This window comes from Punctularia strigosozonata, assembly GCF_000264995.1.
Source record: "Punctularia strigosozonata HHB-11173 SS5 unplaced genomic scaffold PUNSTscaffold_6, whole genome shotgun sequence".
NCBI classification, from domain to species: Eukaryota; Fungi; Basidiomycota; class Agaricomycetes; order Corticiales; family Punctulariaceae; genus Punctularia; species Punctularia strigosozonata.
In genome coordinates this window covers 1,279,357-1,295,355 of record NW_006767438.1, presented here as the reverse complement: position 1 = coordinate 1,295,355, position 15,999 = coordinate 1,279,357, and the positions used below count along the sequence as shown (strand labels likewise).

Sequence of the window (15,999 nt, the reverse complement as noted above, 5' to 3'; positions counted from 1 at the left end):
GCGGGCGTTCTCTGGCCACCAGGGCCGAAGCAATGGCTAGTCGTAAGCCAGTTCCGTGAACACGAATTGAGGAGCTGATGGGGTGCGAAGTGCCTCCGGAGTCGACGACGAGATGAAAGTTGGTCCTCTACCCTGCGCGAGGACCGGCATCGAGGAAGTTGGAATTGAGTTTGGCACAGGCCAAGTTGTTGAGGCAGCCGGCATAGAAACGGAAGGTTTCTTGCGCATGCCAGTGGGGGGAAATCGATCATTGTACGATGAGCCCGCGCCATCGCAACAAGGCTCTCCGCAGCTGCCGGCAACAGCTGTGATAGACCAGGCGGTCATCTCCGGCGTTGTCAGTATGCTGTCATTGCCGCCTCCTCCATCCAAATCGTTTTGAAGGTAGTGATCACCATTACGCTCCACTGAATGGGAACCTGCCCGGTCGCCTTCCTTCCGTATGTTCGTACATCGGCAATTGAACTTGGTGCAACCGTTATACACCGCTTCGGAGCTTGAAGCTAATGGCTCAGCTGCATTGGTGTGTTCGTCTGTCATCTCATCGTGGTTCGTGTATTCCCACCCATCGGAAACCGACCGACGCGCGACAACTTCGGGACGAGAGAGTCCAGTGTCGGGATGTGCCCAATACGGCACCCCCGCTTGTACTCTCATGGGGAGCCTCGTTGATTGGTGCATAATTATGGGCTCAAACGGGCCGTCTGGCTGGTCGCAAATGGAGGAGGTGGAGGAATATACAGATGGACACTCTGCCTGATTATTCATCGCCGTCCACCGGTTGATGTCTTCAAAGAAGATGGGGTGTAGTCCGTCCCTTAAGAGGACCGGGCGATCTATGACGGTCCACCCGGTCTCTGGGCACGTCGGAAATATTGCGGAGAGGGGTACGAGCCGAAGGGCGTATGGAGGTGGGACTTGAGTGCGGCGCTGGCTGCGCGTGATGATTCGCTGCAGGTACTTGCCTGCTCGCGATATCGCGTTTCCGACGAGGCGTCCCGGACCGGAAAGGTTGCTGGCAGTCTCGTTATCATCGGATGCAATTGTATAAGTGCGACCGCGGGCATCTGTAAAAGACAAGCCTGGAGCCAAGCTTGGGGTAGAACTGGTGGTGGAGGTCATTGTGGGTGAAACTGGTGGTTTAAGGCATCAGGGAACGCGTAATCTCGTCGACGACATGCATATATACCTGTTTAGACAGAGTTTGTACCCGTATCGCGATAGGAAGGAGTGGAGGCGTGTGATTTGAGGATACGGCCATTTTCGGAGAGCAATGTCATCACGGCCCCGTTACCCGATATCCGGTTTGGCGTGTAAGGTTGAGAGTGATGGCACAGGAAGGGCAAGAAGTCCGACGTTTCCCAAGCCAGGAGGCATATCCACCTGTGCACTGGCAGAACCGAGGGCGCCATGAATCACCTTGCCTTGGGTATGGTTGAGCATTTGACGCCGCTCTCCGTATACCTGGAAGAAGCGTACGTATGCTATGCCCACTGAAACGCCGATAATCACGAGGAAGAGTTTACCTTTGCGGAGCGCTTTAACCTTCGGAAGAACCAATCCAGCTATAATATGGGAGGCTACTTTGAAGGTCCATGTGGTGAACATCTGCAAACGTACAGGCTTGATAGCTCTTCGGGCCCGACACGCCGATGATAATATCGCCCTTCCAACCTTGACGGCGAACTGGGCGGTATTGCGCAACAACCCGGTGGCGCAATCCTGCTCAACAAATAGACCGCGCCGTATCCGAGATCACGGCGCACGCAGCGCTGCCTTTGCCACCGCGCTGAGGCCGTCCTGGTCGCGGGGAAGCGGTGTAGATGAGAACATCGCGTCGATATACTCGACGAATTGTATGATCACCACTCGACCGGCGCGATCAGGAGAGGCAAGGGCTTGCTGCCACAGTTTCCAGCAAAAATCTTCCTCTATCTCTTGTAAGAATGTCTGTATCACCCAGGAGGCACCAAAAACGGCGAGTAGCGCTGATAAACTGCTTATCGCGAGCAGTTGCGTTTCGGGTTCTCTACAAGGCTGTGTGTAAGTTCCTTCGGATTGCCTCATGGCTTTACCCCATTATGAGATAAAACGTCACCTGGACAGTTGGATGAGCTGCATAGTTCCACTTCTTTGCATATCCGCGACAACAAGCGATGAATTGCAATACGGCCCGAGCTGCTGATGTCTCGCGATAGCCGTTTCCACCTCCTTTCTAATCACGAGCACTTTGGTATCCGAGAGAGCATACAGCGCACGCTGAGCTGGAGCAAGTAAGGGGTCGCTAGACCACGCCGAAGAGCAGAAGTCCTTCAGATGTTCATAAACATCTAGTTTGAGGAACTGTATGCGCATATCATCGCTGCATAGGGCGAATATGGAAAGGTACTGGAGCGCAAGGTTTCTGGACGATGTACTTGAATCACTGTCGTGATTTGATGGGCGCTACGGAACGGCAAGGAAAATAATGCAGATGCTCACTTCAGCATCTTGACTAACTTCCGGCAATATCCGGGTAGTTTTGCTGCTCTCTTGCTATCCGAATTCATGAAGACTTCGGTACATTGGGAGCAGGTACCACTCAGACGCAGAACGAGTAGTTCTTGAACAGCAGTGGATAGGCTCTTCCGAGTAGACGCTGCCTGACGACATGACAGTTGGTGCGTACACGTCGGCTGGGGAGACGCGCGGATGATGTCGAGTATTACAGCGTTGGGTCCGAAGCCCATCCTCTCTGCCATTCTCCCAACCCAGTGTTCAAAGTGCTCGCCTGCCCAAGTGAGAGCATTGTCGAGGGTTCGACCGACGCCATTCAGGTCGCTCGCAGTGTCGTTATCCTCCGAAGCAAGGCTGTACCCATGGCCGACCCCATTTGCCGTTATATCGAAAGGACTATCGGAAGCTGGTACAAGCGTTGGCATTAAGGTATCGTTGATGCGTTGCCCAGCCCACGAGATTGCGTTGTTGACGATACGACCTGGTCCAGATAGATCGGAGGCTGTTTCATTCTCATCGGATGCGAAGGAGTAGCGTCGTCCATCCTCATCAACGAGGCCATCAACAGAGCTCAAAAAGTGGGCCATGCGGACAATGGACGCTATCGAGAGGGCCAACAATTGTGTGCTGGGGATGATCGATGAAGTTGGATTCAAGCACACGCAAAGCTGTAAAAGCGCGCTGTGAGAGTCATGCGCTGTGTGACACGGGCTTCACACAGCGCGGTAACATTACATCCATGGCCTGCTGAAGGAGCGAACATTAAGATAGCGAAGCGTAATCTAACGAAGGCTAGCATGCATATATTCATCCGGATGCAAACAACATCGCCCATCCTCCGCCTCCTCCACACCTCCATGCCCATGGTTTCACGCAGCTTTGACCGGTACCTTCTCAGCCACAGCTGGTACCGGCGCAGAGTCTTCGATCTTCTTGGGCTCCGCTGCTTGGTTTTGGGGTTGAGTGCGCTCGAGTGCCTGCACCCATTTTCGGGGGAACCAGCCTTCTCGGCCGTCGCGTGTGCGGCCTTTGTACCATTCAGTGTCGACCTGGTTGAACACAAGCATGAGCGTGCAGTCCAATGGATACGCAATGATAATGGATGCAAGACAATGAACTCACCTCCATGCGAGGGTCAACTTCGACGCCTGTGCTGGGGTCGAGCTTGCCCATGATCGCGACAATCTCATTCTCTTTCAGAGCTTCATGGAAAGTCATCAGTGCCCCACTTCACACACACAAGTGTCAGACGATGGCTCACCGAGTTCTGCTGAGTTGGAAGGCGTGAATGGGTACAGCGCTCTCGCGAACGATAGCTGTGAAGGGTCCAGTGGCGGAAGTTGGCCGGGCAATGTCAATTGGCCTAGATGAACGATGTCAGTTCCAAATGGCTCAGCGTGACACGAGGACATCATAACTCACCCTGCGCCGCCCGTTCCGCCAATATCTTCATCAACCGATGCATTGCATACGGTATGCCAAACACCGCCAACAAAAAGATGATCACTGGCTTCTTGCTCGGTGGCGGACCGGGCCGTTGAGGCATGGGTCCCTGCACCGGCTTCCCGTTGATGAAGTCCCTAAACTCGCCCCTCATCCCTCCACTACTCCGCTTCCCCAGCAACATATCCCGCATCCACCGTACCAGCCCAAAGAGCCCCAGCACGGAGCCGAGCGCATTGCGTAGGACGGTGAACTGGTCGACGACGCCGACCATGGCGAAGAACGAGGAATGCGTCGCCATGAAGGTGCTCTCCAGCATCTGCGCTAGCGACGACACGGTCGATACGAGCGAGTGCAGAAGCGCGAACGTAGGCTGCGTAGCGCTGTCGAGGGCGGCGCTGAACGACGGGTTGTTTGGGTCGAAGCCGGGCGGACCGGGCATGCCGTAGCCCATCCCGTTGCCGTACATCCCGTTGCCGAAGCCTCCATACATGGAGGACCCGTACATCCCCCCTCCAAAACCACCGTACGAGCCGTAACCGCTGTACATGCTGTTTCCATACCCTCCATAGCCAGTGCCGAAGCGGTTATATGGAGTCACGCTTGAGTAAGGCGAGCCGTAAGCTGAGGTTGCAGCTGTAGCGGGAAATGTGGGTTGTGCAGGTGCGGCAGACTGAATAGCGGCAGGTCGTGTGGGTACCGCAGGCGGTGAAGATGAGGAGACAGAGGAAGTGGAAGGTCCTGCTGTGGCCGCTGAGGGCGCCGATGTGCTCGCAGCACTTGACGCTGCTGCGGCGGATGCAGAGGACATTGGTGAGGTCGTAGGTATTGATCCAGTGCCAGCGCGTTCCCAAGGTTTAGGAGGAGAAACCATTGCAGTACAGTGAGGACACGAGGAGGAGGAGGAGGAGGAGGAGGAGAGGAGGAGGATAAGATTGAGCGAGTCGGGGCCGGCGGCGGTGGCGGCTTGGGGTGCGTCAGGTGAAACAAAGTCGGCCCCGTTCAACTACCGAACGCCGGTAACCCTAGTCTAAGGGCCAGTGCCCAAGTCAAAGCACGGAGATGACATACCGTAGCCCAAGCAAATGGATTGTTCAGCAATGGTAAAGATACAAATATAATGGATATGATAGAAGTACAATGAATGCGCCGAACACGTCAAAGTATCGTGAAGCGCGCCTACAAGCCCAATTTACTTAGTACATAAAAGCACACGTCGTGTAAACAAAACGGCATTCAAGCTCCAAGCTTTTGGGCCATGCGTGTGCACGGCAGTCTCATACCGCGTGATGAGGAGGCGAACGAGGAATGGGTCGCCTTGAAGGATGGCAGCCCGACGAAGACCTCAAGGAATGGCCTCTCTACATGCGCTGTCCGTCATCGTCGCCCGGCTGGACGAGATCCGTGAAGCCATCCAGCGCGAACCGGACTTTTCGTGTTCGTTCGCTAGGTGTAGAGCTGAGCGAAGCCGGTGAGGATATCGCTCCTGTGTCCAAAACGCGCGATTGAGTTCATGCGGTCCTCTGGACATTAGGAGAACGCACCCATTGGGGGAGCACGCATATAGTCTGTCAGGCTGTCGACCGCGTTGCGACGTCTCGGACGACGCATGAGAGGCGACGGAGATTTTGGACTGGAAGCCATGGCTGAAGAGAATAATGGTCGAATGCAGGTTGACGCGAGACCAAGAGCAACGAGTCGTCAAGACTTCAGATGTATGTGCTATGAGCGCCCACGTCTTGAGGTGCAGGGGCGGGACCATGACTACAAGCCGCAAGACAGAGGACCCATTTTTATACAGTACCCTTTGTACGTAGCATAGACAGCCTTGCAGTGCACCTTGCCATGCTGGACCGAGCGTGTGTAGAGCTCCATTAATTGAGATGGCCATCGAGAGCTGTGGACGTCAGAGCCAGAATGGCAACGAGGCGGTGGTGAAGAGTGGCGGGCGGAGCCAGTTTTTCTTCGTACACGACGCCGCAACAAGATCAGACTGAATGGCTATTACATACCTCCTTCATCTCTCGCATGATATGGAACATTCCTCTCGACTTACGGTATCTACGATGAAGGCCTGACTCGTCAGGTATCGCACGAGCAGGTAGAGCTGCATCGTTCATCAAAACTTTCCGCACAGTGGTATCTCGCAACACATGCTGGCGGCTGTGGACTCCGAATCTCCTTGCTTCAACCCTAGGCGCTGGGCTGGATAATACGCGGACGGGTCGCAAAAGATCTACCGCTGTGGAATGATGCTCATACAAGGCAACTACGAGTCCGAACAATAATATATGTGACATGTGAGGTCATACAGTTGCCCTTAACGCATACGATGGTCCTTACTCCCTTGCCTTCCATATCGCGCCCGATCCATTTCTTCCACAAACCACCGGATCACGCAGCTAATATCCGCCGTCGTTTCTACGTTGGCTTGAATACCAGTTCGTCCTCGTAACGCCATCCACGCCTTCATCCAACAAGGTGCCCTGCGGCCCCAGCCGTCGTCCCAGCTCCTCTCCTTCCTCTTCCACGATCTCCGTGATGTTGTCGTCCCCCTGGTCGATGTCCCCAGAAGCATGCTCATATATGCGTTGCGAATCGGTGAAGACGTCGCCTGTGGCATTCTCTAACGTTCTACGCAGGCCTCGCTCCCGCATCAACTGGGCCCCCTGCGACAAGCGTGCCGAAGCTTGGATCCGCCGCCTCGCCGTAATCTTCTCCTCCTCATTACTCTTCTCGACGACCGGAAGGAACGTCGTGAGGTGCTGTACCTGGCTGTCGGTCGCCGACTGCTGGCTATCGTCGTGCCAGAAGTTTACAGGCTCCTGCGACTGGGACATTGGGAGGCGAGCCTCCCGCGCGAGCTTGCGCGGCGTCAGGATCGCCGACTGGGACGGCAACGGGCGCGGAGGCGGCGTCCGCGGGTTCGATGGGGACATCGCACCCTCGCCGTCGTCCGAGCTGGACAGAGTTGCTTCGAACTCTGGCGTCTGACTCGTGGATCGATGTCGATTGGCGGCCAGCTCCGCCTCCAGGACACTCAGCGTCGTCAACGTGCTGGTGGTGCTGAAGTCAGCGGCAAGAGGCTTAGGTCGTCCAGGGCGTCTGTTTGGCGTAGGCGGAGAAAATCGGCGCGAGGTCGTGGCGTGGGCGGGATCACGGCCGCCATCAGGGACGACAGAGCCGGGCGTCGCTGCCTCTGGAGGATATGGATGTGCTCGACGATTGAGACGTGCCGACCGTCGGGGAGCAGGAGCTGAGGAAGACATTTCCGGCACCTGCGTGGATGGTCCTGTGGCGGTTACACTACGATTCGCTTTGGGGCGAAGTGGTCTTCTCGAACGGAAGCAAGGGGGCGACCGTGCCATCTCGAGCGCGTCGTGATATATATACGCTAGTCGCAGTCACAGCAAGAAGATCCACCCTTTAACAAGGCCACAAAAAGCCACACAGGGGTCGCTGGCGCTATTGTCCTTCCTTGTATCTTATTTGGGCAAGGCGAGGCCCCCCGAAAGTTGGGCAGTGCAGCACACAAAACGTTCGGGTGCTGTCCTCTTCGATGGTTGCACGACGCCTCCTATGCTCAATAGCGTTCGATGGGCCTCTGGTCGTCGTTATCGGTCAAGGAGCAATTGCCACATGTTGCGCGCTCGCCCGCCTTTTGTATTCGGAACGTGGGGTCCGGAGCACGACGCTGTCAGGGGCTATATTGCCTTATCGGGAACCTGCAGCGACCGACATGCTGTCGCTCGTGACTCGCTATGGTCAACAGCGACGTCAAGTCCAGCGCGCTGAAGCGTACTCTGCGCCTCGTTGCTGATGCGTACCCTCTGGCTGTGTGCGTGGTTTCGCCCACCGAGTCCTCCGGAGAGCGCGTCCTCGAGGCTCACAGCTGCATCGCACAGCCACAGCCCCCCTGATACCCGGCGACTCGGAGTATCGGACAAGGCCGACTCAACTCCCTTTGCCCGACATATAACTCCTCTGTGTCGTCTGATGGCCTCATAACCATGGGAATCAAGGGTCGATTATCACCATCTTGAACTGTCGGATGCCCAGCACTGAGTCACTTTAACAAAGCCAACAGGAACGATGTTCAGGCAAACAGAAAATGCTCACGCAGACTCAAGAAGAGACAGGCTACGACTCACGAGGCAGGAGCCACAAACTCACAGTCCGAGGAGAGGCATCGCGTCCATTGCGCAGTAACTGTCTTCTCAAGATCGCTCGCTGGTCCAGAGGCGCTCAATCAGGCATGTACGGACCTTCCGCTGGCCCACGTCGACCTGAACATGCGGATATGCCATTCGCCCCGGGACTCTCACGGTGACACATCTAATGGCCAGATGCCGCGAATGCATTTTCCCTTGTGTACGGACGCACGCTTTCGTTTGCGGCCAAGGCCACAACTGTACAAGGTAAAACTGTACAATATTCTCCCCCTCCCCCTCGAATTCGCTCTCCGACACTCGGCCACACCGCATCGCCAAAGATACAAAAACCCTCCCTTTTCCGCCTGTCTCCTCAGATATCCTTCGCCCTACTGCCCCTTCCGTGCCTCCTATCGATCACTACACTTCGTTCTTCCGTTTACGATGGGCGTCAACGTCAAGAGCGAACACCAGCGCCAACAACTTCAGCGCCGGAATAGTCGGTCGGCGCGGGCGCTGCAGCGCGACTCGTACGGCAGCATCACCCTGCGTCGTCGCGAAGAGAAGGCGAAGGAGAAGGCGGAGAAGCGGCGGCGCTCGCAAAAGAAGTGGCGCGTGGTGGAGATGTCCGAGATCGACCACTACGACCCATTGGTGCCGGTCAAAATCAAGCTCGAGTCGGTGCCGGAAGGGCCTCCTAGTACAGAGTTTTGGCACCCGCGGAAGTGGAAGGAGTACCAGATCCAGCTTGACCCGGAGGACCCAGCGGACCGGGCGGTGCTGGACGCCGTGCGGAGCGCGGATATCGATATTTTGTTGAGACACGCTGTCATGAAGGTCGGGGAGCGGCTTGACCGAGTGTCGCGCCCCGAGGTGATTGAGAACAGGAGGGCGTTGCGTGCGGAGAGGGATCGGAAGCTTTCCGAAAAGTGGGAGGCGCGGAGGAGGGCGGAGCAAGCACAGAGGGCGGAGCAGGAGAGGCTGCGGAGGCTCGAGCAGGAGAAACGCGAAAGAGCACGAGCCGAGGCGGAGCTCACTTACAGGAACGAGGAGAAGCAGCTCGTGGACTACGATACCTGGTGGGCGACGCCGTTGAATGGCGCGCTCGGCTTCGACGACATCCCGTGGCCGATCTTTGGCGAACGCTTTCTGGAGCGTCTCACGATGGAAAACGTCTGTGCATTCATCCTCCATCCGGCACGAATCGCGATCACCAAATCGGGATCGTCTTTGCTCGAGAAGGAGCTTCTCTTATGGCACCCTGACAGGTTCGTGTCGTCAGTGCTGAGCAGGGTGAGGGAAGGGGAGAGGGAGCATGTGTTGTTTGTCATGAATCTGGTGTTCAAGGCTTTGACGACGCTCAAGGAATCAACATGACGAGAGCTGAAGGCCGGCGAGGTTGTGGATCCCGACCTTGATTTACATTCATGCATGCTTATCGCACCTATAATCATGTATCTACTATGCTCTTGATAACCTATGCTATGCCATATTATCCTCCCGGACAAGGTCTGGCCAGCGCCTCCAGTGTTCTCAGTCAGATTGAGTTCAGTTTAGCTCCACTGGAGAAGAGAAACGGCAGGAACGAGAGTGGCACTGACGTCACGCGTGAGTTCGTTTCGCTAGGTTCGCACGCATCATGGCTTGCTCTGAGTCTCAAGTTGCTCCTGACACATTGGCATTACTTACCGGCCGGGCTATTTACAAACGTCCTGCGCACACCGTCATATTATTTTCGGAACGGGACTACTGCGTCATGCCGTGCAATGCATATACTCAGACACACCACCCATACTTAAGCTCGCCGCCATGCTCGGGAGCAAAAAACCGAACGCTCCTCCCCTGCTCGGCGCGGCCTAGCTAGCCAGCCATGTCCACCAACCCCGCACCGCACGCGCGCGGTAACAATCGTGATTCTGACGCGACCGCCATCAACGGCAGCTCGAATAACGAGCCCGAGAAAGGCTCGAACCACGCGCCGAACGACGAACACGACCACGCCCGCGACGAGGACCGGAAGGGGAAGGAGCCAGAAGACGATGGTGCGCGCACATTCGGTATACGCTGAGGATGATCCCTCTGCTGATCGTGCTCTCAGATTTTGGTGGCGACGACGAGTACGGCGCGCTGCTGCACTTTATCGACAATGCGGCGAGGGCGAAGCCTGCGGACGAAGACGGTGATGACGACGAAGACGTCGAGTACAAGCGTGTGAGTACTATATGGTCCCTCCCCCTGCTATACTGCATCCCGACGAACTCACGGTCGTCGCCGACACGTAGAGATGGTACATGCCTTGGAAAAAGGTCAAGACCCAGTCCGGCGCCGCGCGCGTCCCGGAGGAGTGGCTCGAAACCGACATGCAACGCGGCCTCGATGACGCCGAAGCCGCGAAACGGCGCGAACGTGTCGGCTACAACGAGCTGACGTCGGCGAAAGAGAACCAGGTGCTGAAGGTGCTCGGCTTTTTCCGCGGCCCCATCCTCTACGTGATGGAGGTGGCGGTAGCGCTCGCCGGAGGGCTGAGAGACTGGGTCGACTTTGGCGTGATCATCGGCATTTTGGCGCTGAACGCGTTCGTGGGGTGGTACCAAGAGAAACAGGCGGGCGATATCGTGGAGAAGCTCAAGGCTGGCATCGCCATGAAGGCCCTCGTCATCCGTAACGGTCAAGAGCAGGAAATCGAGGCGCGCGATCTTGTACCGGGGGATATTGTAAGAGCTCTCGCTGATGTGACGGTTGTGTGCTTTGCTTAACTGGTGTCGCGACAGCTTCTCATCGAGGAAGGTCAAACGATACCCGGAGATGCCGTCCTTCTCGCAGAGTACTCGGACAAAGACGGGTCAAAGGGTAGGCAGATCATGGAACGCGCTGAACAGTCCAAACGAGAAAAGGGTCAGAGTTCCGGAGGCTCGAGCGGCGCTCCCGGACAGGCCTCGCGCAAGCAGCCTGAATCCAGCGACAGAAAGAAAGAGAAGCAGGAGCATGGGGGAGAGAGCGACGAGGACGATGAACAGAAGGACGGTGGCGAGGAGCAGCAACAGGCCGATGAGGACGAGAAGATCGACAAGGGACCTGCCATTTGCTCTGTTGACCAGTCGGCGATTACCGGCGAGTCTCTGGCCGTTGACAAGTTCCATGGCGATACGGTGTACTATACCACGATAAGTGAGTTTAAATCGACATCTTCTTATGCGCATATACTCACGTTAAACAATTCCAGGTAAACGCGGCAAGTGTTATGCACGTATGATCGCGACTGCCAAGAAGTCGTTCGTGGGCAGGACTGCGTCCCTCGTCACTGGCTCGAAGGACCAAGGCCACTTTCAGAGAGTGATGAACATTATCGGCACTACGCTCCTCGTTTTGGTGGTCATGTCAGTCCATAAGTTGGACGTAACGTTCGTGACGCTTACTTTATCACGTAGATTCCTGTTTGCCGTATGGGTAGGGGGATTTTTCCGCAGCACGAGGATTTCCCAACCAAAGGAAGACAACTTGCTAATCTATACCCTGATTTTCCTCGTAAGTGGCAGCCGCCTGCCGTGTCTTATGGGCCCGCATTGATCGCTGTTAAAGATAATCGGTGTTCCCGTCGGCCTCCCATGTGTCACCACGACCACGCTCGCCGTCGGGGCTGCATACCTTGCAAAGCGCAAGGCCATCGTACAGAGGTTGACCGCTATCGAGTCACTCGCCGGGTGCAACATCCTATGCTCGGACAAGACCGGCACGTTGACGGCGAACAAGCTCAGCATACACGAGCCATTCGTGGCGGAGGGCGTCGATCCGAACTGGATGATGTGTGTCGCGGTCCTGGCTTCGTCGCACAACGTCAAACTGCTCGACCCCAGTGAGTCTCGTCAGATCTCGATCCCGACGAGGTAACCTGAAAGACGCTTCGCAGTCGACAAGGTCACGGTACAGACGGTGAAGGACTACCCCAAGACGCGAGAGATGCTCCAAAGCGGCTGGAAGACGTCCAGCTTCCGTCCCTTCGATCCCGTCTCAAAGCGGATCACCGCTGAAGTCGAAAAAGACGGAAAGCATTATACCTGCGCCAAGGGTGCGCCGAACGCGTATGTCCCTCCTTGTGTCACGGGAGCTCGTTGTCTTCTTATTCACCTCACCCCGAGTTTAGTATCTTGAAGCTGTGCAACGTCCCGGCTGACATCAGCGCGCGGTATAAGGAAAAGGCGCAGGAGTTCGCGTCGAGGGGTTTCCGTTCGCTCGGTGTCGCGGTCAAGGAGGGCGATGGAGACTGGCAAGTGCTCGGCCTACTTCCAATGTTCGACCCTCCCCGGAGCGATACGGCGGCGACGATCCACGAGGCGGGCGAGCTGGGCGTCAAAGTCAAGATGCTTACCGGAGACGCCGTGGCCATCGCAAAGGAGACGTGCAAGATGCTGAACATGGGCACCAACGTGTACGACTCTGAGCGACTGATCAACGGAGGCATGGGCGGCTCGCAGCTGCACGACTTTGTGGAGGCGGCTGACGGGTTCGCGGAGGTGTTCCCGGAGCACAAGTACCAGATCGTCGAGATGCTTCAGAGGCGCGGGCATTTGACTGCGATGACGGGTGACGGTGTCAACGACGCGCCGGCGCTCAAGAAGGCGGACTGCGGTATTGCGGTGGAGGGAGCCAGCGATGCGGCGCGGTCGGCTGCCGCGGTCGTGTTCCTCGACGAGGGTCTGTCGACGATTATCACCGCGATCAAGGTTGCGCGGCAGATCTTCCACCGCATGAAGGCCTACATTGTCTGTGAGTGGAAATGCTCCATATGGGAACGCAGCTGCTGAATGTTGTTCCCTCCAGACCGTATAGCGCTTTGTCTGCATTTGGAAATCTACTTGACCCTCTCGACGATTATCCTGAAGGAAACGATTCGCGCTGACCTCGTCGTCTTCCTCGCGTTATTCGCAGATGTCGCCACCATTGCGATCGCGTACGACCACGCGCCGTGTGCGCGCCAGCCGGTGGAGTGGCAACTGCCGAAGATCTGGGTACTTTCGACGCTTCTGGGCATACTGCTTGCAGCCGCGACGTGGATCATTCGAGGCACGCTCTTCCTCGGCTCGGACGGGAAAGGCGGTATCATACAGAACTGGGGCTCGGTACAGGAGGTCATCTTCCTCGAGGTGGCGCTGACTGAAAACTGGTTGATCGTACGTGTGGTGGCGTAACTCCTCGTATGGGATACAACGTTGTTTACCTTTTTCGTCCAGTTCATTACTCGACTCGGCGACGGCGAATGGACCTGGCCGTCTTGGCAGCTCGTGTAAGCAACCCCTCCCCCGCCCACCGTGTCATCTCATCTTAGCGCTGAGGAACGTTTTAGCGGCGCGGTGCTGGCCGTCGACATCATCGCCTCGATCATGGCCATCTTCGGCTGGCTGTCCGGTGCTGCGCCGCACAACGGCCACGTTGATATCGTCACGGTCATACGTATCTGGGCGTACTCGATCGCTGTCATCGTGGTGCTCAGCATCGTGTACTTCATCCTCAACCAGTGGAAGTGGCTGAACAACCTTGGTACGTGTTTAACACCGCTGCCGACTTTGCGGACGGATCCGGTGCTGATCATGTGGCGCGCACTTTTGTTCAGGCCGTTCGCAACGAGGCAAGATCGATCGGAAGGTGGAAGATTTCATCAACGAGCTGCAACGCATTACGGTCGTGCATGAGCGCAAGGACACGAACGGTAGAGATATTTACAAGATCGTTGGGCAGACTCCGGCTGAACCGGACGACTGATCGCGCGTGCGTCATATCAAACGCAACGCCCCAAAGACGCGAACAATGAGTTAGATGCAGATGCAACACGCTATCGAAGTGCGGGTCATCGGATGTATGTATGTATTTGTAATGTGCTAATCTGCTTCAGGCTGGGTATCGTCATCGCAGGTCCGGCTTACCGGGCAGATCGCCATGTAAGGGATTCTGGACTCTGGAGCAGAGCATGAGATGGCGTTGTGGCGCCGCCGAACGGGAGAGTAAAGCCGGTTCCGAGGTTCTATGAACGCAGCGTGCTGTGGCGCGGGCGTCCAGTTGGTTGGTGTGGTAGCACAATGCACCGTGGGGCGCGTCGTCGGGCCCTTCCCCCGGCTTCTCTCCACCCACACTGGCGCTTGGCGGAGTGTGTCTACCAGTCGCCTTGGGAATCCTCATCCGTCGTGCGACCGTCCGGTGATCCCGTGGCTATTGCACGTCCGACAAAGGAGCTGGTGGCGGACGCTGTGTCGTACCTAGATGGTCATCTTCTCACGCCTCACCATGCTATCGATCTTTTGATCTCAGCGCTTTACGTCGACTGGTGCGCCTGCCGCAACCCGGCCGACGTCCAGATACATATGTCGGGAACATGCTGTCGTCTCCTGGCATCGCCCGGGCCTTTACTGTATCGCCGGACTGTGAACCGTTGTGCCTGTTCTGGGAGCGCTTGTAATTGTGGCGTAATGGCCGTCGCCCTGCCCCGCAGGAAATGAAGCTTCTTCTCGGACCGGATTAGGCTCGAACAGGCGTTTTGGCGCGGTTTCTTTGTCTTTTCCCGGGAACCATGCTCACAGACAATCATCAGCCCTGATGCGGATGACCTTTTGAGGCCGACAACAGCCTGCGGCTGATCCCGACCGCCAAATGTATAAATCTATGACTGTGGCGTACAGCGGCACGCCACACCCCCTTCTGCTGATGCCCCACCGATTATAAGCTGCTATCGTGATCAAGATCAGGGACCAAGGGGCACCAGCACCCTACGCGACTTTGCTTCCGACGACGCCGCGCTCTTTAAGGTTGGTGTGGTGATATCTTTCCATCTCGTGCACAATGCTCATGATTGATTGACGACGATTGTGCGGCGGCATTACGTAGAGCCATATATATTTCTCATGAATGTCGAAGACGTACTCAATGCTCCAACGTCTGAGCTGACGGATGATACAGCGTCGTCGTCATCACCAGCGGGCATACAACTCCCTCCGTTCAGGATATCGACGCTTCCTCACCTCCCCGCTCCTCCCGCGTCTGCGGGAGATCAGGAGGACGGGATGCAAATCGACCCCGACGAAGCGCTAGAATATCCTCCGCCTGATAGCCCTTCCGCGTTCCAAACACGTTTCAGAGCGACGCCGGTAATTTCTGTTTTCTCTAGTCGCATCACCCGTTGTCGACATCGAGAGTAATAGTTCCGTTTCAGTCGTCAAAGGGCGCAGCCAACGAAGACCCTCGGCGTGTCCGGTCTTCTTCGCTTACAGAACGCCCTGCATCATCTGCGACGCCAGGACGAAGTAACGCACCGCCAGCGCGGCCTCCCCTAGGACTGGCGAAGATCCTGCAAGATCCAGATGAACCGGATGCCTACAGGCGCCCACAAGACCATCCGGACAATGTCCTCCCCCGACCGACTTATTTCGGGCACTCCGACGGTACAGGTGATTACGATGCCACGTACGGGGATCCATCGAGCAGCACCTCCCGGCCACGGAGGAGCAGTAGCCCGTCGGCCTCGCGGAAGGGGCGGCATGCGTCCAAGCAGCGATATTCGCCTTACCCCTTGTCATCCGAGGGCTCCGCGGAGGGGAGTCGGACTGTCAGTCCGAACGCACTGTCGTCTCCTCCGCAAGCAGAGGCAGAACTGCGACCCGTGGTCAGTGCGCCTTCCGCCGCGTATGCTCGTCCGAGCTACTCCAGTGAGTGCTGCACTCAGCTACTTGATCATTTCAGCTCATCGTTCTTGTGCCTGTAGCCAGTCACCCGTGGAGCATTCGCCGTTCGGAGGTGGCCATGATTCAGACAGGCGGCGTTGTCAAAGGATGGGCCATCGGGACGGTAGGAGCTGCCTCTGCTCCATCCGCAGCTCCCAACGCTCCGGAAGCGACGGGTATGGGTGCCTACAACGTTTCGTTTG

General features: G+C 56.7%; 5 protein-coding genes across 5 annotated transcripts; 2 read left to right on the top strand and 3 right to left on the bottom strand.

Annotated features, from left to right (window-relative positions):
• Nucleotides 1-36: 36 nt before the first annotated feature.
• Nucleotides 37-1,122, bottom strand: PUNSTDRAFT_44569 (uncharacterized protein; the record flags this gene model as incomplete). Its single annotated transcript, XM_007383766.1, has 1 exon — nt 37-1,122. The coding sequence occupies one exon, from the start codon at nt 1,120-1,122 to the stop codon at nt 37-39; it is 1,086 nt and encodes a 361-aa protein (XP_007383828.1).
• A 2,243-nt stretch (nt 1,123-3,365) lies between these two features.
• On the bottom strand, nt 3,366-4,489 carry PUNSTDRAFT_67288 (uncharacterized protein; the record flags this gene model as incomplete). The annotated part of the gene is made up of 4 exons (XM_007383765.1): nt 3,366-3,545; nt 3,619-3,698; nt 3,758-3,859; nt 3,919-4,489. The coding sequence occupies 4 exons, from the start codon at nt 4,487-4,489 to the stop codon at nt 3,366-3,368; spliced, it is 933 nt and encodes a 310-aa protein (XP_007383827.1).
• Nucleotides 4,490-6,341: 1,852 nt separating this feature from the next.
• PUNSTDRAFT_126233 (uncharacterized protein) lies at nt 6,342-8,222 on the bottom strand (the record flags this gene model as incomplete). The annotated part of the gene is made up of 1 exon (XM_007383764.1): nt 6,342-8,222. The coding sequence occupies exon 1, from the start codon at nt 7,305-7,307 to the stop codon at nt 6,342-6,344; it is 966 nt and encodes a 321-aa protein (XP_007383826.1). The 5' UTR covers nt 7,308-8,222.
• Nucleotides 8,223-8,466: 244 nt separating this feature from the next.
• On the top strand, nt 8,467-9,467 carry PUNSTDRAFT_143717 (uncharacterized protein; the record flags this gene model as incomplete). Its single annotated transcript, XM_007383763.1, has 1 exon — nt 8,467-9,467. Exon 1 carries the CDS (start codon nt 8,535-8,537, stop codon nt 9,465-9,467), a length of 933 nt encoding a protein of 310 aa, XP_007383825.1. The 5' UTR covers nt 8,467-8,534.
• A 914-nt stretch (nt 9,468-10,381) lies between these two features.
• Nucleotides 10,382-13,847, top strand: PUNSTDRAFT_68246 (plasma-membrane proton-e; the record flags this gene model as incomplete). Its single annotated transcript, XM_007383762.1, has 12 exons — nt 10,382-10,804; nt 10,862-10,968; nt 11,089-11,258; nt 11,314-11,467; nt 11,519-11,615; nt 11,670-11,943; nt 11,998-12,169; nt 12,232-12,854; nt 12,909-13,258; nt 13,319-13,371; nt 13,432-13,625; nt 13,699-13,847. The coding sequence occupies 12 exons, from the start codon at nt 10,382-10,384 to the stop codon at nt 13,845-13,847; spliced, it is 2,766 nt and encodes a 921-aa protein (XP_007383824.1).
• Nucleotides 13,848-15,999: the final 2,152 nt, after the last annotated feature.